Source organism: Melanotaenia boesemani, chromosome 3 (assembly GCF_017639745.1).
Source record: "Melanotaenia boesemani isolate fMelBoe1 chromosome 3, fMelBoe1.pri, whole genome shotgun sequence".
NCBI classification, from domain to species: Eukaryota; Metazoa; Chordata; class Actinopteri; order Atheriniformes; family Melanotaeniidae; genus Melanotaenia; species Melanotaenia boesemani.
This window is the reverse complement of record NC_055684.1, coordinates 22,419,782-22,442,021: the sequence shown is the minus strand read 5'-3', so window position 1 is coordinate 22,442,021 and position 22,240 is coordinate 22,419,782. Positions and strand designations below refer to the sequence as shown.

Genomic DNA, 22,240 nt, shown 5'->3' with positions numbered 1-22,240 from the left:
TTTTTCTCTGGATGCTATTTACTACCACGGACCAAAAACATGCATGTTATTTCAGTTGGCTTCTCTAAATTGACCACAGGTATGAGTGTATGGATGCATGGTTGCTCATCTTGTTTGTGCCTGTGTTGGTTCACAGTCTGGATAAACCTTAACCCCTCTGAGACCCTTTAAAGTAGTGCTTGAGTTCAGTGCTAGAGGGCCACTGACCTTAAATTTTAGTTGTTGTCCTGCTTCAGCACAGCCAATTAAAATAAAGTAGATATTCTCAACACCTTGTTCTCAGGTTCCCCACAAACCTGTTTAGGTGATTGCAAGCAGGAAAACAATTAAAATCTGCAGGACAGGGGCCCTCAAAAAATGAAGTTGAAGAACCCTGCAGTAAAGGATAAAGTGGGAATAAAAATATAAAAAAGTTTTCATGGATAATTTCACAATTTGATCTGTTTTCTTTGCATTTAAAACCATTGATTGAGATGTAAAAATAGTTTTTTTTTTGTTTTTTTGTTTTTTTAATCCTGCGACATCTAAATTGTGACATGGCTCCCCGGTATTATCAATGTATGTGTTCTCCCAATAGCCTTGTGGTTATAGAGGTGGGCTTAGGCCTGGAGGGCTGGGGTTTAAGTCCCTGGTTTACCAACAGAGGTGAACCACTGTGGTCCCCTAACCCTCCAGCTACTCCCCAAGAGCTGAAATATGCAGCTCACTGCTCTCTAGTAAATGTGCTAGAGATGGGTAAAATCCAGATCCTAATTTCCTAACTGGGATTTATAAAGTAAAAAGTATTATTAAAAACAACCTTGTAGAATGGGTCAAACTATTTAAAAGGGTGGAATTGCTCAGTTGTGAGGTTGAGGTTCCTCTAAATTTTGTGTCCTCTTTGTCCCTCTAACGTTATGAATTGCTTAGTGGCTTCTAATTAAATATGCAAGAGACACCTTTGAATTCAGAATGAAGAAGTGATGAGGTTGTTGGTGAGATGGAGTTATTCTGAAGTGCACCAAAATAATGTCATGTATAATGCATATTGTTTTTAACTTCTGGAGTTACTGGAGTTAAATAACATAGTCTAAATATACATTCACTAATGAAAACAGTGTTTGTGGGAAATGCTTTGTTTCCACAGTTACTGTGAACCAGGGGTCTCCAACTCTGGTCCTTTTGAGCTACTGTCATGCAGGTTTTAGAAGTCTCCTACTACAACACACCTCTGCATCAGGGTAGAATCCAAAACCTGCAGGACAGTAGCTCACGAGGACTGTAGTTGGAGATCCCTGCTGTAGTCATTGTCACGTTTTCCACCACAGATACAAAATATTAATTCAGGAAAAGGCCAGTAGGCGGTATAAAGCTGTAATTCAAGATATTACCACAAGGTGGCAGTAGAACATATATATTGTAAAATGAAAGCATCTCTGAAGCTCTGCAGATCCTGATGCAGTCAAAATCATGCAAAAACTTAAAACAAAAATTCAGAAAAATATACATTAAAAAAAACATCCTTGCAGTGGTTACAAACATAGCTTGTGTAATGTAGAACTAAGATGTTAACAGAATAGTGTATTTAATGTTAAAAGCTGAAAATGTCAGGAATTCATTTAGCCATTCATTAATAATTGATGTGTAAACTGTTTGAATGTTTTCATCTTTTGGTAGCTTAATGTAAATAAATACACTAAGTTTCATAAGTCCATGATAGTACATGCAGTGCATCAAAATATTAATTTGTAAAGACAAAAATAATTTCAACTACAAACAGAATTTCAGGTCTGCAAAAGCACATTTCTCACACAACAATACCTCAAAGTCGCATGAGACTTGGAGTGGGTTCTGATCTCTGTAACTCAAACAATTAAATGTCATTCTGTCAAAGCATGTTCCCTAATTTCATGTTTTAATAGTGGTGGAGAGCGCTGTTTAACATGCTGATCCAGTCTCCCATAGGTGCTCAACTGGATTCACTGTGAAGGTCATAGCTTATTATTCAAATCATTTTCAGGCTCATCAAATCAGTTATTGATAAAACACATCTTATGGATAGGAGCGTTGTTATCCAGGCAGAGAAACTCTGCATCAAAGGGTAAAGATGACTCCAGACATATTTCTGCTGGTTTACATTGGTCCTTCTCTGAAAGCGATAAGTGGGTTGCAGCCATGCCGGTCAGTCAGAGTTGGCAAACTATCTGTGTCCTATTTGGGTCATCTGTCCTGTTAAACTCATCTTAGGCTGACAGAATTGCTGTGATGGGACCATAAGAGAGCTGTGCATGAACAACCTTTAATGCAAACATAAATAAACTAAAGTAACCTTGTAATATAGAGTAGGCCAAAATTCTCCCACAGTAATGTGAGAAACTGATTAAATTTTGCACAAGACAAGTACAAGTACAAAAAAAGTTATTGTTACTGTTAATGGCGGTTTTACAAGCTCAAATCAGTTTTTGTTCAGTGAATAATAACACAATATTATATGCTGTTCTTTTCGGGTTGTATATTCATAGTTTTAAGACCCAATAAGGATCAGGTGATTATTATTATTATCATTATCATTATCATTATTATTATTATTATGTCCTGATGTGAAACTTTATAATTGTAAGAGAGTGTACTTTCTTGATATCACATGACTGTAGGCATAGTTCATTAATAGCTATGCTCAGGAAACATCATCATAGTTTTCATTTGTTCATCTTTGAATTTTAAAAACATGTCAAAGCAGCTCGTTCTGCTTGTTTCTGCTGTGTCTCTGGCATATACAACGATTATGAAATGTTCATGCTGATCATTAGCGGATCTAAAAATGAATCATGACTCATCTGTTCTCTTGATGTCATTGGACCAGAATCATTGTCTGTAAAGAAAAAGGAGGACGGTTGAAGATGCCCAGTGGACTGAGGCGCAGATATATCATGGAAACATCAGCACTTTTTTTCATTTCGTTTTTTACATGGTTGATGTTTTTAGTGTCTCCACACATAAGACCAGAATATGTGTTTGAATGTTGCAGACGTCTGTTTCATGTGTTTCTGCTGTATGGCCTCTCTTTTGTGTTTTTCCTTTTGTTATTCTCTGCAATACTCAAATAATTTTGGCATTAATTTGTGAGTTCTTAGCCTTTGTGCTACAATGCTTGTTTAAAAATAAAGACGTTGGCAGTCGTGTTTATGTTCATGTGCCAGTCTGTGTTTTTGGTGATAAGAGGGGAGTCTCAGTGTGTGGTCTTCTACCTCTGCTTGCTTCTTGGCAAAAGTTATGCAGCACAAAATTCTAATGATTGTGAGGAGCAACTGTTGTAGTTGTGTGCCTGGTTTTTATCCTACCATCTCAGTGGAAGCAGAGCAATTGAAGTCATTTTAGTCTGTCTTTGTTTAAAAGTTAGATGAATTTGAGCTTTAAAACATGTCTATACTAATTTTTCTCTTCTGTTTTACACTAATATGAGTCATTGCAGTAACAAACACTGACAATGATATGGCTACTGATATTTTTACGTTTTTGTTGCTTGTCTTTATACTCTCTGTGTAGTTTATTATATTTTAGGTTCATGTCATGTGTGAGTCATCAATCTCCCACACAGCATTCAGAAACTATGAAATTTCAAACTATGACTTTTAAAGATACAGAGATCCAAAATATAATGCAATAAATGTAAAAATCATAAAGTTGATATGAATAAATTATCTGAAAAAATTTAAAATATTTTTAAAGATCAAAAGTCAAATGGGTTTTTTACAAACTTGGATACTTGCTTGTGTACAAGTCTGACTTTCACTCTGATTTCTCCAGCTTTAGCCTTCTTTAGAGGTTGTAAATATTCCCTTGATTAATCTTATGCCTATCAAAGTGTGTCACAAGTTATTCACTGTTCACGGCCCCTTCACTGTCCATTTTTAAAACTCCTCTTAAATCCCATTTTTATTCTGTGGCTTTCAACCAGCAAGACTTAGCTTTTATTTGATTTTATATCTTATGTGTTTTGATTGGTTTTTATTGTGTTGGGTTTAGCTCTTCTCGTGTTTTTATTTGTATTTATATTGATTTTATTTGTGTACAGCACTTTGTTTAAAGTGCTTAATAAATAAAGTAATAACAGACTAGATGAAGATGGACTTAGCTGCTATGCATTTTCCTCTGGATGAGGAACTGCCACAGTCTCAATCTCACCATTCATGTCTACAGAATTTTCCTTGCTTTTCAATATAGTCCCATCTAATATTGTTGTGGTACACTCTCTTCTGGCTGAATGGAAAATGCCAATATGGTAAAACAGGAATATTTTTCTTAGTTTTGCGTGATAGCATGCCAATAGTGTCCTGGTAAACATTGTTGGGTTTGCTGAGCTTAAAAAAAATAAGAAAGAGAATTGCAAGATTATGTCATCTTTAGATCAAAACAACCAGATCATAAGGGAAATATCAAATATATTTGACAACTTTCATGGAAAGTTGCCAATGCATTGCACTATAGCCAATAAGCTCAACTCAGGGACAGTAGGATTATCTCCTAGGGTGTTTCAAAGTGGACGACAGTTAAAGAGCAGACAGAGTAAAGCAAGAACAGAAAGTCCATAATATTAGTCAGCTGTAAATGATCAAAACAAACCAGACAAAAAAAGATTTTGTCATGCACAACTGTCACTTTTTTGATTAGAATATTTACCAGAAAGAAAGAAAAGGATGTTGGAGATGTATATCTCAGTCACTGCAGAAAAAACACCACACACGACTGAAATCCTGTTTGAGATGATGAAACTCCATCTGTCTCATTTCACAGCCTACCCTGTTTGGCTCTTGATAAAATTGACAAATGTTTTTTCACAGCATGTTATCATGAGCAGTGCTCTTCAAAAGCAGGAGTGAGATACTTTCACACAAATTGTAAAATGGTGCTGCAGTGTTTGACCTATAGCCACTACACGAACCATTCTTCTTTCCCCCCAAAACTATGGAATATTAAAATGAAACAAATATGCATTAACTGTGAGATCTTCGAAACAGTAATAGCAGAATGGTAAGTTGGTCTGATAGCAATGCAGCAATTATTTCAGTCTGTAAGCGTCTCTAAGCCAAAAGGACAAGTGACTCAGTATTTCAGAGGCAAGAAGCCTTGTCAACATGTTAACGCCCATGCAATTAAAACCCTAGCTTAAAAAACATAGATACAAGGGCATAAGATAACACAACAGCTGATACTTTTTTCACATTTGACCCTACCCCTTGGATATCTGAGAAAAATACCTTAGGCATGTCAGAAGTACAGAAAAAGATGGTAGTGTGAGTCATCCCAGCAAACAATAAAGTTGGATCACAGTCCTTATGTGTCATATTAAATGCTGCCTACCTAGCTTTATACATGCTGCAATAATATATCCGTAAAACAAAAACCCCGACAGATGACATTGTGAAACATTTGATACTTCAGTGTTTCCATTCTTCAGTGTGTTCTGTTCTTTGCAGCTATAACTTTTAACATAGTCTCAGACTTCGACTTTGTATATTTCTGTGTGTTGTCATCTTGATAAGACAGTAGCCAAGGTTGGAGAAATGGCAACAGTGAAGAATGTAGCAGGACAACAGATGTCTGTTGGTCACCTTAGCCCTGGCTCTGGGCTTGCTGAAGTGATGTCCTTTGTTCATACACATCAGAGCCAAGGAGACCTGCCTGAATGAAAATAAAAAGGGCCTTTTTTTCCACACTGCTGCTGGAGAAAAGGTGCACAGAGGGGGCTGTTATTCTGAAGAACTCTTTGATTTGAAATAACTGAGCAAGGTTTTAACCTTGGCTTTGACTGTTCATTGGGATTGCTTTTGACACAAAGAAAACAATAAGTCCTTGGTAATGGTAATCTACCGTTTGTTCTCACAGCTCCATAATTCCATTCTGTAAAGTGCCGTCCCTGTAAGCACCAAGATGGAAATAGGCTTCATAAGTGTTTCCCATCAAAGCATACATCAGTGGTCCATCATTGAAGTCCACACAAGAAGGAAGAAGGGGACAGCTAACGGCTGGGCTTTCAAGCATGGGCCAGTGTGAGACATGACACCAATATAAATTCCATCAGTAATAAAACAACATTTCTTTGCTGGATTTTGACATAGTTTGTGGTAAAATTCACTCTTATGACATGATTGCCATCATCATGGATGCCCCAGGTTAATTTGAATTTGGTTACTCAGAAAGCTATCATGGTTAGCGCTAAAATCCTTTCTTTCTACAATACCACTGTCACTGTCATGAATGGAATTTTTACCCTTCATATGCAGTTGTTCCCATAACGGCTAAAAGGGCCCATATTCTCTTAACATACACTTTCCACTGGGTGGAGATAAAACTTGTGACATTGCAAATATCGAAACATTGCCACAGCGAATGCTACCAGAATCAAGCTAAAGATGCTCTAAATAAAATATTTAAGTGTGTGGCTGCCTTTTTTTTTTTTTTTTTTGAACAGGCTGTGCATTTGAGGCACATATCTACCTGCTTAAGTGGTGTTTAGGCACATTTTGGGGTGGAAGACAGTTTTAAAGAAAACAAGTTTCATATTCAGGGAATGGATAATACAAAAGTATGAAATAAAGAAATTGATGTACTTCTTGATTTAGACATATGTATTTGTCTGAATAATTAATAATGTTTATTTAATAATTATTACATCAGACATCCATCCAATGAATACACAATAGAGAAAGAAGCCTGTAACTGCCTTGTTTTAGTATTGTGTAAGTAATGAGTGCAGGACGACTTCTTCGGTGATTCCAGTTGTACTTTGAAGGAATATTGCATTCCACAGTTGCCTCACCCACTTTTCTTACAGAGCGGGCATACAATTGTCTGTAAAAGTGAACCAGCAGCTGATGCAATCCCTACTTGTCCAAAATCCAAAATAGACTATAAATCAAGTATCACAGACTTACAGGTGAACAGTAGCATGTGGGGGTGAGATGAATTAATTTCTAGTGTGCTGCAAAAAGGAGATGGATACTGTTTATTTGTTTCTTAAATAAAAGATTATAGGCGAGAGTTTACATTTGGAAACAAATTAAAAATGTTTAAATGTACTCAGGCTCAAGATTTTAATAACATTTTGATGAAAATTTGATCATGTATGGTGGCATTTAATCAGGTTTTTCAGCAACAGCCATTAAGTGTTTTGTTCTATGAATTGCATTTCCCATTGTAAGCAGGACACCATTCATACACTTGATTTAAATGACGCTCACATGCAAAAGGGACTCGAGTTGTCTCACAAAGGTAACCAGCAGCTGCCTGCACATTTAGTGGACAGAGAAGTGTTTAACTTTTAACTTAACTTTAGGAAAAAGATTATTGAAACTTACTTTTTCTCTTTAAATAATTCTGAACAACTGACATAACTGAATTGCACTCAGATGAGTAATATGCCCGTTTTTTCTCTTGTTGACATGTGTGTGTGACATGCTTTGTTAAAAATACCACAAAGTACCAAATCTCTCTTTTAATCATGTAATTATACGACTGAGATAGTTTTAAGGGGTGAAGTGAGCCACTAAACTCTTCTCAACCTGTTTCTTATAAGGTGTCCCATTTTGAGATCACCTTGACAACTCCAAGATGCACAACCTTGTTACATTTTCCTCATTTGCAGATTGGCCACGGAAAGCAGACACTGCCTTAAAAACAACATTGCCATGATTAATGGGTGATGCTGTTAAAACACTGCACCAAGAAGGTAATGTAAAATGTGAGGAAATAGCTAGCTGCAAGGGTAGATGCTCAAAATTATGGCAAACTAATATGTTTTCCCACAATTAACCAAGTATTTTAAAGGCCCAATCTTAAATAAGTAGTTTAATACTTAATGAAGTACAGCAGTTAAGGAAAGGAAGTCAAAATAAAGACTGAAAGTTCTCCAAACAACTTGAGAGATAAGTGGAGGGGGATTGCTTGTGACTTCTAGGAAAGGACCGGAATGAGGGCTACATTTATAGCTTCTCGTCCATTATTTGCCAACATCCAAGAGCCTACCTCATCCGGGGGACAGTAGTAAGCCTAACACAAACAAAGTGCTACAAGAGTAAAAGAGAAGAAAAGCATATTTGCTGTGGCTGTAACACCAGTGTCAAGAAACACAGAGCAGATTAAAATGGTTAAAGAAAACAATGGCTACACAAGCAAAAAAACAGTGTTTCTCCTGTCAGTAAATAGGTCATAACCTTGATGCTTGCAAACTCTTGAAGGACAAACTTGAGTTTCTCAAATCAATGGTCTGTGCTTTGGATGTTTGTCACAGGGGCATTTGAGCAAATCCTGTTAGCAAATACATGTCAAACATATTCTCTGAAGCAATCTATCATTCTGTATCTGAACAAGGATGTGTCACCACCATCTGATGGTGAAAGAGAGAACAACAAGCAACAAGTTCCACACTCAACTCTCACAACAGATCGTGAAACTTGTGGTTGCACTGGGGCCTGTGCAGTTTCTATTGTACCGGTGAAGGTCAGGTGTGTGAGAAGTAAGAGAATCGTTCTAACATATGTGTGCTTCTCCAAAAAGCAGCTGATGAAAGACCTAAAGGTTACAGGGAAAAAGAGCAATAGATTGCTCCACACTATGGGAAAGGAGGAGTCGTTGTAATGACAACGCATGTTGTCAAGGGGTTTGAAGTCAGCAGCTTGGATGAAAAAAGGCTTGTGGAGCTCCTCCAAGTAGTCTCACAAATGGAAATTCCAATCAAAAAAGCGAACGTCCCACAGCAAAGTGATATAGAGAAACGGTCATGTTTGAGAGAGGTTCAGCATAAACAGGTTGCTGCAGAAATAGGTTTGCTGAGTGGAACAAACGTCTTTAAGGCACTTGAACCATGGAAGGTGATTAATAGAGAGGATAATGGGTCATATGCCATAAAGACTGTTCTTGGCTGGACAATTTATTGGCCTTTGTTGAGAGAAGTAAACCACTGTAAAGGAGCTGCTGAGTGGCCTTAGACTTCTACGGCTCTATGAACATGTAAGTAAGCTAGGGCTGGGCAATATACAGAGTATACTTGATGTACCCTGAAATGTTTTACGTAGGATATATAAAATGGCTATATGACGAGGAGACTGATTGTTCAGCTGTGCATGTTTCCAGATGGACATTAAGCTCTTAGTACACCTGAGCAGGAAAACTCCTCCAGCTGCTCTTTAGATCAGATATTATTATTAAAAACATATTTCTGTCTGATTCACAGGTGGTTGATGCAGCAGTTTCTAACATGCGCTCAATGTCTGCTGCTGGGAGTGTAGCTCACCTGTGTGCACATAGCATGTAAAAACATGATGCGATGTAACTGGATGAGGCAAAAAAAAAAATATGATATCAGTTATGCCTCTTTTTTTCTTTTTTGGACTTAAGGAGCCGAAAACATCACGTCCTGCATGAGCAGCGAGGAAAAGCCTTTTTTTGTGTGTAAATTATGTTGCCACTACAAGCTTTCTTTGGCTTTGCTCTTCAGAGCCTCCTGCAGCCACCTGTGGATTGGATGCAATGCTCTCCATGCAGAAGTCTTTAATTTTCTTTTCTGTAAACTTTGTTAAACTTTACTCATCTTGACTCTTGACAATTATTATTCTACACCGTCTATATCCTGTAGCGTGTGGTCTTGACTACATGCTACAGGAATAGCTTGATTCCTGTGGATGTGTCCTTTTTAAACAAGACTGTTAGCACTTTATAATCTCCAACTGGAGTCAACTGTTTCGTAATTGTTTTTTATTTATTACAGTTTTACTCCTTTGTTCTTCTATCTTAGACTTGTACCTATGGTGATCAGGTTTTTTATATTGGCATTTATTTTTCTATTTATTTATTCTTCTTTTATGTTTCTTTATTTATTTATTTTTTTATGCACGGATATCCTAGCCTTAGATGAGATGAGTACACACTTTCTTATGGTTGTGCATTTGTATTTTCCTTTTGTGTCTGTTGTTGTGTTTGGCTTTTTGTACAAAGGATGGCCTCTCTCTTTTACTGCAAATCCAACCTACCTTCAGTTACCTATGTACCTGTCTATACATATACAATAACTTGTTTTATATATATATATATATTATTTGTATTTGAGACATTTGCATTCCTCATCTGTCTGCAACAACTACAGCAACTGCTTTTTTTGTCATACAATGTTTAGAACTCTTTTCTTAATAACAGTAATGGTGTGAAACTTCCACTTTAGTGTTTTGTGGAATTGATGCCAACTGAAGCTTTCTGAACAGTGTGTGAATAGCATGCCTATCCTCTAGATATTCATTTTGCCTCACCAACAGACAATCTGCTTGAGTGGGGAGATGCCTGTATCAGTCCTACAATCAATGATTACAGCCTCAACAATAATTTGCCCACCTCTTTCCTGTGCACATGTGCATGTTTTAGCTAATTTGCGATGAACATTTTCAAAAACTCAGCAATAATTTCCAACACGACAGAAAAGCTCTAAGGATGGATTTGGGCTTTCATTGATATTCAGAGTTTGTTCTGTTGTCATTGTTGAGAGAAATAGAGAACACACATTTATATTGAGATCTCTGTGTAGCAAAATTCCAGAGAAAAATAGACTGGACACAAATAGCATCCCAATTACCACTGTGTAAATTACTGTGAACCACTGCTGCATTTGTGTTGCAGTCCCTCTGACCAGCATAAAAAGCAATACAAAACAGTAATGGTTCCTGCAAGGTGTCCTACAGCCATGGAAAAAATATTACACATATTTTTGCCACATTAATACATTTTTACTCAGCTGTTTCTCTAAAAAGTGTAGTTTCACTTCCTCAAACAGTAAATATTTAAATAGAATGAAACACAAAGTGAAATTTATAGCTTGATTGAATTTCTGAAAATCATAAGACATGCACAAGCAACTATAGCAGAGTACTTGCTGGTGCAGTGGAGCCTGTAATAAGACTTGTTAATTCTGCATCTTACTCTATGCAGTTGGATATTCTCGTTCAGGCAGGTGTCCAATTTTATTTACAGAGGACTCATTTTTCAAGTGCTGCTCTTATTTAAAAGCCACTTAGGGAATATTTAACTCACAGAACAATGATGGCTGAAAGTACAATTTCATACATTCATTCATTATCTATACTGCTTTGCCCATTAAGGCTCAAGGGGAAGCTGGAGCCCAACCCAGCATTTTAGCCTGTGAGAGGCAGGGCACTGGACAGGTCGTATTGACAGAATTTGAATAACATATAACACATGAATAACATACTTATAACATTTTCTTATAAAATAATCATTTTCTATAAAATGATAATTTTATAGGAAAATCTTATAAGACTTAAGATAATCAGATGTTTGCCATCCTTGTTCTGGAAGGGGCAAAATCAGGACAAAAACAGCCCAGTAATCTTTATGTGTGCACTTAGCTTTAGTTAGCACACACAAACCCTCAAATAGCACTTTCTGATTTGCTGAGGATGAGGGAAAGACTTCCGATTGGGCAAAGGATTGTCGCACTGCTGCTCGTTGAAAGAAATTAAGGGTGTAAGTACCTATTAGCAGTGGAGTGTCACTGTTTGAAAGGAAATCAGGTACTGCTAAAGCCAAAGTGGAAATCTGGGGTTCAGATTCAAAAAAGTCTTTTGGGAACTGATTAGTGATCTCCACATATTTTAGATATGGGACAGTTTGACCGCTGGCTACTTCAACTTAAAGAAGAACAAGAAGATCTGAAATCAGCTTGATGATTTGTTCAGTCAAGTTATCTTGATAGAATGTAAAAGCTATAGTCATAACTTGTTAGCCGGTTTCGAGCAGACAACTACAATCCACTTCATCAACAGCAAAACTTGCTGAGCACTTATTTCCCACAAGTCAACTAGGCAGTTCACCGAAGCCACTGACCTCAGCCTTTAAGCTCAAAGCTGTCTTTGTCTTTCTTAAGGTGGGATGTAGTTCATGTCTAGCTTCTGTCTGTCCATCAACAGAAGCTTGCATTAGTTTAAATCAGGTGTGTTACAACTTTCCAAAACCAGCTGCTTTTCTTTGAGCTCTTTTTGTTTTGCATCTACTAGTGCAGAGTTTGGGTCACTGCTGCAACTGGAAGCAATGTGCCCATCCTCCTCACCACATCGGAAACAGTACCATGGCTTGGATTTTGTCAACTTTGCAGGGATTTGCTTGATCTCTATTTGGGGTTCTATCTTACGCTTTTGTTCTCAGGTTTCTCAGGATTGCAAGACTTCAACTGTGCTATCTCAGTATTTTTACTATGTGCTCAACTATGACATGCTGCACTCCAGGTGTGCTAAGGATTTCTGCTGGAAACTCATAGATCTGCTGTTAAAGCCGTTTGCTGGCTAACTGAACTTTGGACTCATCAAGACACTGCCAAAAGCTGCCTGCTCCTGGTGCTCCAATTTGTAATAATCTCTCCAACATTACAAAAGTGTTCTTCAAGGGTACAATGCTTTTTTTTTTTAATGATCCACTCTCACTTGTTTGACTTTATTAGCTTCTGACCTCAGCAGTATATGTTGGCTTGTCTCTGTCTCTCTCAGTAAGGTGTTGCTGTTGACTGTGGGTGGGACTTAAACGCTCCCCTTCAATCAGAAGTCTGCATCTCAACACAACCAACAAAAACACTGTTCAAGTGTTGGCGCTTTCACAGACACATCTAAACCACAGAATGCTTTTATAACAATAAAAAAATAAAAAAAATAAAAGCACACATATAATAAAACAATGCATTTCTCCTGCTGGGTTACACATCTTTGTGAACTTATTTTAGCTAGAAGTTACTCTTTTTTTTAATGACATACTGTGGTTTCCAATATCAAATAACATTTAAGTAGTTATATCTATTGATACTGATATCAATAGATATATGAAATATGTCTATTTATATATGTAGGTTTTTTTATAGACTAATATGTCATATGAAATAGATATGATGATGGTGATCTAACTTTGGGAAATGGAATTTACTATTACAACTAGAATAAAGGCGAGGGGGGAAAAAACTTCATTGTAAGAGAATGGGTAACAAGCCCCATTACAAAACCCTATCGATCTTAACAGAAGGCAGTTTACTTGAGATGGAAGCTCATGGACAAACTAGGCTCCTATAGATACTTGAAACCTGTGTGGCTATTTGTCAAAGTTAAGAGACAAGTACCTTTTAAAAGTCTTCAAGAATATGAAAATGTAGAACTACACTTACTGAAACTATCACAGAGACAAAGGGATTGAAACTGACTTACATCATAGTAGTAGTGATGGAACAACACAAGATGCACTAAGGTAACATTAGAGGCTGGCCAGCTATCAGAGCAGCTGAAAGATATAATTAAGAAATAGGAAAACAAGCTGTCCACAATTTAGATACTGGAAATTGTCAAAGACTCACACCTGGGTGGGTGGACATAGTTTGGGCGGGTTTGGGGTAATGGGCATGACACACAGGGGGCGACCAACGACAGCGACAGGCAAAACTCATCGCCACCCAGGTGAAACCGAACACACGGGACAGAACAAACAGCAGTGATGGTTCAAATTGATAAAAATCTTGCTGTTAAGTATTGTACAAAAGAAAAAGACAACTCTGGGTTCATTCTATTTTGCAAACAAGGAAACAGCATGGTGAATATCATCATCTGATGGCGGACCTCAAGGCTGATCCAGATAAACCCAGAACCTACGTTCGGACAAATTCACCCTGGCGCCACGCGGCTGCCTTTTTATTTACAGCTCTATAATGGGAAAGTGACAGTGACCTTAACGTGTGGATAGCGCCATCAAAGAATAATGAATGATTTTGCAATACGGACATTCAAACCCACCTAAAAGACTTTAAGGACCATGCTGACACAAAGAAGCACAAAATGCGATGCCTGCCCACAGTTAAGGATTTTATGGTGGCATCAGCAAGTACTGGTAGCACCAGGATTTATGAGGGCCAGACACAACGTGAGCTACGCATTGCAGCATACGTTGCTTGCCACACTTCAATTAATGCAGTGGATAATATGTTTGACATTCTGCAGGATGAGACTGGAGCCTTTCAGACGCACAGAACCAAGTGTATGGATGTGATCAAGTCTGTTTTGGCACCATACTTTCAAGAAGAGCTTTGAGAGGACATCTGTGACTCGCCATACTCGCTTTATTTGGATGAAACAACCAGTATCACTATGAACAAGTTACTTTGCATATTTGTATAGTGCCGATTACAAAAACACATGATTTGTCAGCACTTATCTAGGGCTAATAGAACTTTCGAGCTTGGATGCTGCAGGGACTGCTGAAGCCATCATGGACTTTCTGCAAGCTAATGCCCTTGATATTGCAAATATGGTTGACATAGCAACGGAGGGAGCAAGCATCATGGTCAGTCGGTGTATACACTGCTCAAACAGAAGGAGCCAGACCTGCAGTTAATCAGGTGTGTATGTCACCCCTTATTGTTCAGATGTTCAGTGTTCCAACCAACAGTAGCCTATGAAGGTAAAAATTAAAACTGAGCATTTTAAATGTATAAATAATTATTTGAAATGATAGAAGTAGCCTACACATTTCATATTTGTGTATGTGCACTGATTGTAATTTGTATACTTTGATTGTGAAATGAGAAGAAGGTACTTGTTACGAAGCCTACATCCAATCTGCAAACGTCTGTCAGGGGAAGCTGTGACACCCTCACTAGATCAAATTTTGCTGTGGTGACTGGTTGTCATGAGATTTTAATGTGCAGTTAAATTGCACGATGCATAGTTCTGGTGTGTATTTAATGTTTATACAGTAAATATTCATTTAATCTACGGTTTTAGATACTTAAATATTGCACAACTTACTGCTAAGAATGTCGAGCAGTACAAGCTGTTAATGGATGGGACACATCTGGAACGGCAAAAGTCAGACCATCTTGATCATTAAAAATCACCAGGATATATTTTACGGTTTCTTGAAGGTCTCATAACATAATGTCTAAAACAATAGAGAAAAAAAGAGCAAAAGCTCTATATATAGGTACTACTGTGTCAAACTTTATTGTTAGCTATTGCACTACCTTTTTGCAATTTTAGCTAATGTTGGCTAGCTAAACTTTCAAACTCATGCTAATGTAGCTTTATGTGCTAAACTACTACAGAGGCAGTAATAGAACAACTGAGTAACCATTGTAGTGCAGGAGAAAGTGCCGTTTTCATGGTGCCATTGCAAAGACTTCCAAAGAATTTTGTTATAAGAAGTTTCCTTGATTTACATTTCCTAAGCGGGAAGAAGGGGGTAGGGAGTTGTTTTAATGTTCACTGTAGAATATATTTCAGCTTTACTTTATGTTGTTTCATGCAAAACTGGAAATATGTTTGTTTTTAATTCCCCTTTATTTTCTGATAACTTTGTGTTAAGGCTAAATACACAGAACTGAAACTCAACATAAAAACAATGAAGTATGGGTTGAAGCAGATTCAGCTTCTCTACTTTGCTTTCAGTGTTACCTTTTTCAAATTTTCATAGTTTTCTTATAGTAATTTGACATAATGCTGTGACAATACTATAGCTGTTTTCAGTTCACAGTATTCAATCTAGAAATCCACCGTGAAGATTTAATAAATAGGGAAACAAACTTCAAAGTAAATTATCAGCAGAAAAATAGATTAAAAACTGAATCTGTTTTCTCTTGTTAAACAAACACTTGGAATCTTTAAGAATTTTATTAGTTTCTTTTCACTCATTTTGGTGGTATAGATCAGTGAACCCCAACCCTGGTCCTCAAGGCCTACTATCTTGCAGGTATTGGATGTTTCCCTGCAACAAATCTGATTCAAATAAAATGGATCTATGACAAGTTCTGCAAAAGTCTGCTACTGAGCCATTCATTTGAGTCAGGTATGTTGAAGCAGGGAAACATTGAAAGTCTGTAGGCCTCGAGGACTGAAGTTTGGGATCCCTGGTATAGATTACCAAATCAAAACACAACAGAAATTAATTACAATTTAAGTTATATATGTACAGATGAAATTAACCTCACTATGATCAAAATAAATGCGTTACACATAGTTTTCTCTTTAACTTATTGATACATTAAAATTACCTCTCCAGTTATTAATTCTCTGACATACACTTGGTCTCAAAAATATTTTTACATTGAAGACTGAGAAGGTGTCTTACATAGACAATCGAAGCGATGTAACTAAGAACTGACCACTAGTATATCTAGCAATAGATATAGATGCCCAAGCATTAGTGTAGACTTTTGGGAATTCTGTGCACGACAGGTAGAGCTCAATGAAAGAAACAGTGAGTACAGTATAATACAGCATATACAGCAGAGATGTGTCCACTTCAGCATGCATTTTCATGATGCAGTAAAACCTTGTCCTCATCCACTCTGCTTTAGTCATCATAATTTATTGTATTAAATGGCAAACAACTCACCATAAACAAAACACTACCAGCATGATGGTTTTCATTCCAAACAATTTTGCTCTAATAGCCTATTTTACTGTGTTTTTGGCTGTTCTGATGTGGCTTAATACCAGACAAGCACTGCAAGAGAAAAGCAGCCATAACACAAGTCAAAGACAAGGTTTAGAATATTCATAGAACTGCTTTTGCATTGCAGAGAATCAGTTATTTTCAAGTCTACAGACAGGATGCAGCTATGCCAACTATGTCTTTTTATATAAGCAGCACAATAATGAGCAGTCAAAGACAGGAACATCAGAAGATACAGCTGGCGCAAGCTGGATGACACCATTGTCCTCTGTTGCTTTTAAACACATGGATACCTCTTGAATTCTTCTGTGTGTGTGTGCCTGTTTGAGTGTGTGTGGGTAGGTGGGTTGATGCTCCGATGTGTCTTTGTCCGTGTGACAGTGTAGGCAGTGGATGTGACATTCTGGATTCAGTTATTAGTCATAATCCACCAGGAAGCTGAGGAAAGACAGAAAGAGACGGAGAAGAAAAAAAAGAAGTTAGGTCACATCTCTCAGGGCAATTATGTACAAAATTTTAAAATAGTTAAAATATAGTTTCATGTTAAAGTAAGCTCTACCTTATGTAAATTCTTTTAATTATGAGGTAATCATATTTTCTTTCAGCTAAATTATAAAGGTTCTAGCAGTGTACACCATTAGGGAGAGAGGTAATTAGAATGCTTAGAGGATGTAGGGTCAAAATATTGTGTGCACATTGTTCCATTTTAAACTACCTACATTAAATCCAACAAACACATGCAGAAGATCATGTATATAATTTACAGTCATTTCAATGGCAGTTCATGATTAATTCTCAAGGCAGCAAAGTTGGACAGAATAACTGTTTTTGCAAGCACCTGCTAGCTGGAGCAAAGCTGCTCTAGGAAAAAAGCTATAAAGGCAGTATCTGGTGACATTTACTAGAAAAGAGACTCAAAGCAGCTTCCAGGAGCAGCAGTATGCTGTTGTATTTATTCTTCTATTATTGCCTTCAGAATCTACCCTGTCCTGTGACTCTGATGTGGATCTTATAAACCACCTCTTCCTCCTAATCAATGCATTGTGGCTGCACACAATTCCCTGGCAACCATATACTGAATAGCTATTTTACTAAAAATATTGCAATAACAAATTATAAGACGTTAATGCAGCACAGCATAAAGCACATAAAGCATCCTACATGCAAGGACTTTCATTATGGTGACTGAAAAAAAAGCCTTTTGTAAACTCAAACCACACAAAATCTGTACTAGTCTAAAGTTGCGTAACAAAGTTAAGGCATTTTAATGTAATCAAACATTATCCACATCTATCTAAACTGTGACTTTTAACAGTTATTTTAAAAAAAACCTTATTCTTAAAATAAATAAGTTTTTGTATTTTAGATTATACTCGATAAGCTGAATTGCTGGAAATTTCATTTTCTATTTTCAGGTATCCACAATTTTTATTTTTTAGCCTCACTGCTTTCTTTAATCAGCCATACCCAATTCCTACAGAGCACTAGAGGAGACACCAGATTTCAGTATCAACACCAGAACTGATCAGTTTATGTCTGAAGCGGTAAGCATACATTTAAACCACAGATGTGGAAGTAAACCAAGGACTGTAGCCTAGCAACCCGCACAACCTAAACAGCCCACACTGCTATTTAACCAACTGCACCCAAATGCAAAGAGGCAGAAATGATAATTAACCCTTTTGAATTCTGACGTACATGTAGAGCAGTGTTGCCTGCAACAAATTAATCAAATGTCAAGATGAGAGAGTCATGATAGTGGCCTAGACTCAAGTGGCAGTGAATCATGCTACTCTGCCGTGTGCTGAAGAGAAGTGACGTGATAATGAGCAGAGGGCAGGTTGAGTTTGGGTGATATATCCCTTTCTCCCTTTTATTTACACTTATGAATATGTCTGTTTTGTGTTTTGCTTTTCTCTGTTATGATGCTCATATAGGAGAAATGTGTAAAGAAAATCTACATCTGGAGATTTATTTGTTCAGAAGTCTAATATGTCTGCTTAAATATTAATGGCTTAAGTAATTTGATGTTTTAAAAAAACTTCTCATCAGCTCCATTAGTATAGTTATTATGATCAGGAACAATCCTGTGATTTAAGTGCTATGTATGACATCTATCAGGTGACGTGTATGATTGCATCGTGTTGGCCTGCAACTACTTTAGAGCAGGTAAGAAAAAATTATTTCAGTCTTTTGCAAAATCTACCAATGCCCACTAGTACTGCATCAGCATACACATAATCAAACCGAAAATGCCCATAAAGAGAGGTAAAGCCAGCACAACATATAATAGGAAAGATCCTTCCATCTACATGATATCTAGACCAACAACACAACCAGGAATGTCTGTATGTGATTACTTAGTGTGTCATAGTGTGTATTTTTTATTAATAATTTTTATTATATAGTGATGGGGATGTTGGTTATGACACTAAATGAAACAAATCAAGAATTTTAATTAAGCCAATTACTTCATTACTGCATATAACAGAGCCTTTGACATTGATCTTCTGCTCAATATACACTTAAATAAATAGCACCATTAGTTAATGATAAGATGAACAGTAATGAGCTGAATAAGAAGCCAAGCAGTGTGCTATGGATACTTGTTGCAAGGCCAGTTTCCAGTTCCAGTTTCTACACAGGAATTTCTTTCTCCAAAGAAAAAAAAGCATAGTGGCAAACGTCTCTGCAAGCATCAGAAAACTGACTGATCTTCAAGGCAAATTAGCAGATAATGAAGCAAGAGCTGCTTGCTCACTCTCAGCATGCTGGAGTTGGGGTCTAATGTGCAATCTCTCTGGGAGAACTTTACATGCCAAAATTGGACTTATGAGTCAGAAATGTGCACTAATAATGAGACAAAAACATAAAAGGATGTCTATAAAGGATGTCAGGAATATTCGGATTTGGTGGTTTGGCCCTTGTGTTATATGTGTTGACCTCACAAAAGCAAAGTTAGAAGGTTCTGTGGGAGATGTCATTTCAGATATTTAATATACACTTATGCCTATAAATATATGTGAATACATTCCCAGACACAAAGATACAAACCTGGGAGCAACATAGTAGAAACTACTTCAGCATCCTCTAACATGTCAATGACGCAGCGCTGGAAATCTTTGCTGCTGTTGGACTGAAGGTAGCTGCAGACAGAAGGTAAAGAGACAACTTAGAAAAAAACTCATGAGAATAAGCATTGCTTTTCAGAATATTGCTGTATTTATGTTGAAAAAGGGGTGCTATCATTAATTCCTACCGTATAAAACATTTAAAATGATTTTATGTACAAGCTGATATCATTTAGTAAATATACCATATATGAAGTCAAATGTATTGCACAAATCATTTAAATCGAGTTATTAAATGTTCAAAGATTCAAATATTTTAATTTTACTAAGTATGTCTTTTGAAACATCTAAGTCTCTTGAATTAAAAATTGTTTATCAAATTTGATCACAGCAATAAATATTAGTGAGCCAGTGTAAGCATGGCTAAAATACAGCTACTTAAAATGCACCTTTATGTGTCTGTGAGTGTCAGTGGGTAGGTGTGTGTGTTTGTAAGTGTGATATCTAGTATGTGTGACTGAACTTGTGTTTGTGTGTATGAACAGAGAGTCGGGCCATCTGCTCATCTTCACTGGTGGGGAACATTTCCATCAAGGAGTTAAGAGTGCCAAACAGTCTGCCAATATCTAATGCAGCCACACACACACACACACACACACACACACACACACACACACACACACACACACACACACACACACACACACACACACACACACACACACACACACACACAGAGTACTGACCTCATCCAGGAGATGCGGTCTTGCCAAAACTCATACATTATGTAACACGACTTTCCCGGGAGCTTCTGAACAGACACACTGACAGCGAGACCAAGAAGAAAAGTAGAGTGGGGTAAGAAGAAGAAACAACAACAGTGGAAGTGAGTTACATGAAAACGTTTCAGCCTTTAGAGAGATACTATAAGTTAGGACTGTGCAGGGAAGGACTGGACACCAGCTGAGTTTTTCCTAAAGTTAGAGAGACACTTTGTAATCCTAGAAAATTCTAATTATAAAAAACACAACCAAAAAAAGAACTGATACAACATTCCTGCATACTTAATGGGACAATACTGAAATGCAGGCATTCTTCCACTCTTTATTCCAGTTTTGGCACAGCTGACAATTTAACTCCTGATTCAGCCTTGCTTAAAAGTATAAATCTGCCACGGCAGCAGAACCTGACAGCAACCACAAGATGCATTGCATTTTCTAGAAACAAGCAAGACACTCACTGCAGGTTGTCAGAGTGGGCTGAGGTGGCATCGATGTAGCTCTTCAGAACTTTGCGGAAGTTGTCCAGATCGTCATCAATCACCGACATCTGTCTCTGAACCAGCAGGATGTTCTGTTGGCACCAAGACAACAGACAGACGGGGGTGAGATTAAAACAGAGTTTTACAAGCACATGCACTTCTTAGTCAATCTTTGTGAGGAATTTTAGACAGTAAGGTTACAGAAATTTGTGGAAAGTGAGGCTGTTGTTGTTCCTCATTTTCTGAAATACATTTAAATGGCTGTTTGAATTATAGTTAAGTTCAAGTCAAGGATGATGGTTTACGTTAGATATTTAGTGATGTTTAAGATACGGGGCAAATGAAGGCATTGAGTGCCTTACGAAGTAAAAACCTATGATCGTGTGTACAACCGCAGCACCACCATAATATCCCTCAGAGACATATATAGACATATATATAGGCAGATGTTGTCCAGATGAGCACTTAACTTCAGGAAACTCTTTGGAAATGATTGGTGCTTCATCTTCCTGTCTAAATGGTTGAGAGACTATCCAGCTTTTTATCTGCATTCAGTTTAAAATCCTGCATATCTGATGGTAAGGTGTTTCATTAGTGTCTGTGAAACTGGCAGCTTGCACAACTGGAAAGGCACATTTCATGCTTATACAGCTTTTAGAACAACATATGCTTTGGGTTTCTTGGGGAAAGCCTCACACATTTCTGGAAGATAATACCAAATCACATATTGTACCTAATACAACAACATGGCTTCATAGTAGAGGAGTCCAGATGATAGAGCAACCTGCTACAGTCAAGACCTTTCACCAAAATGAAAAATAGCAATGAAATGTTTAAATTATTTGATATACAAATCAGTGCATTCCGTTATTATATTTTACTTTGGGTCTGTTGGCAAATAAATGTCACTCATTATTGCTTTTACTTTATTACTTGTAGTTTGTTTGCCCTAATAAATGACAAAGCATGAATCACAGCACCTGAGACACAATGAAGATTTAATGAAACTTAACTAATGATAAGCATCCCATGGATGTATAAGGATACTGGCACTATATTTACTTGGACTTGTAATAATGTTGCTACAGACATGATCCTTTTTTTTAATTTGGCATTTGCCTTTAAGGTATACACACACCCAACAGATCGTCATATGCAGGTTCTGAAGCGTAAACCTACAGTAAGTTACTACTGGTACTTTTCTTAACTCTTTGAATGAATGAATATCAATGACACACCAAACCAAATTCTATCAGTTCAATTCCTTATCAGTCAATATGCAGATTGTGGCAAATGAAAACACATATAATAATAATAATAATAAAAGCCCTTTTTAAGGCACCCAAAGCACTTTACATTGTATCCATTATTCATTTGCTCCTCACTCATACCTGGTGATGGTAAGCTATGTGTGTAGCCACAGCTGCCCCGGGGCAGACTGACGGAA

The 22,240-nt window shown here is 37.2% G+C and overlaps 1 protein-coding gene across 1 annotated transcript in view; it reads right to left on the bottom strand.

The window, feature by feature from the left end:
* Positions 1-15,662: 15,662 nt before the first annotated feature.
* The window catches only part of necab3 (N-terminal EF-hand calcium binding protein 3), a 40,593-nt gene continuing 34,015 nt past the window's right edge, over positions 15,663-22,240 (bottom strand). Inside the window, exons 10-13 of the mRNA XM_041980191.1 lie at positions 20,773-20,885; positions 20,279-20,356; positions 19,516-19,607; positions 15,663-16,899 (exon numbers count right to left, since the gene is read on the bottom strand). Coding sequence (XP_041836125.1) covers positions 16,871-16,899; positions 19,516-19,607; positions 20,279-20,356; positions 20,773-20,885 — 312 coding nt within the window. The 3' untranslated portion in view covers positions 15,663-16,870. The remainder of the gene's footprint in view (positions 16,900-19,515; positions 19,608-20,278; positions 20,357-20,772; positions 20,886-22,240) is intronic.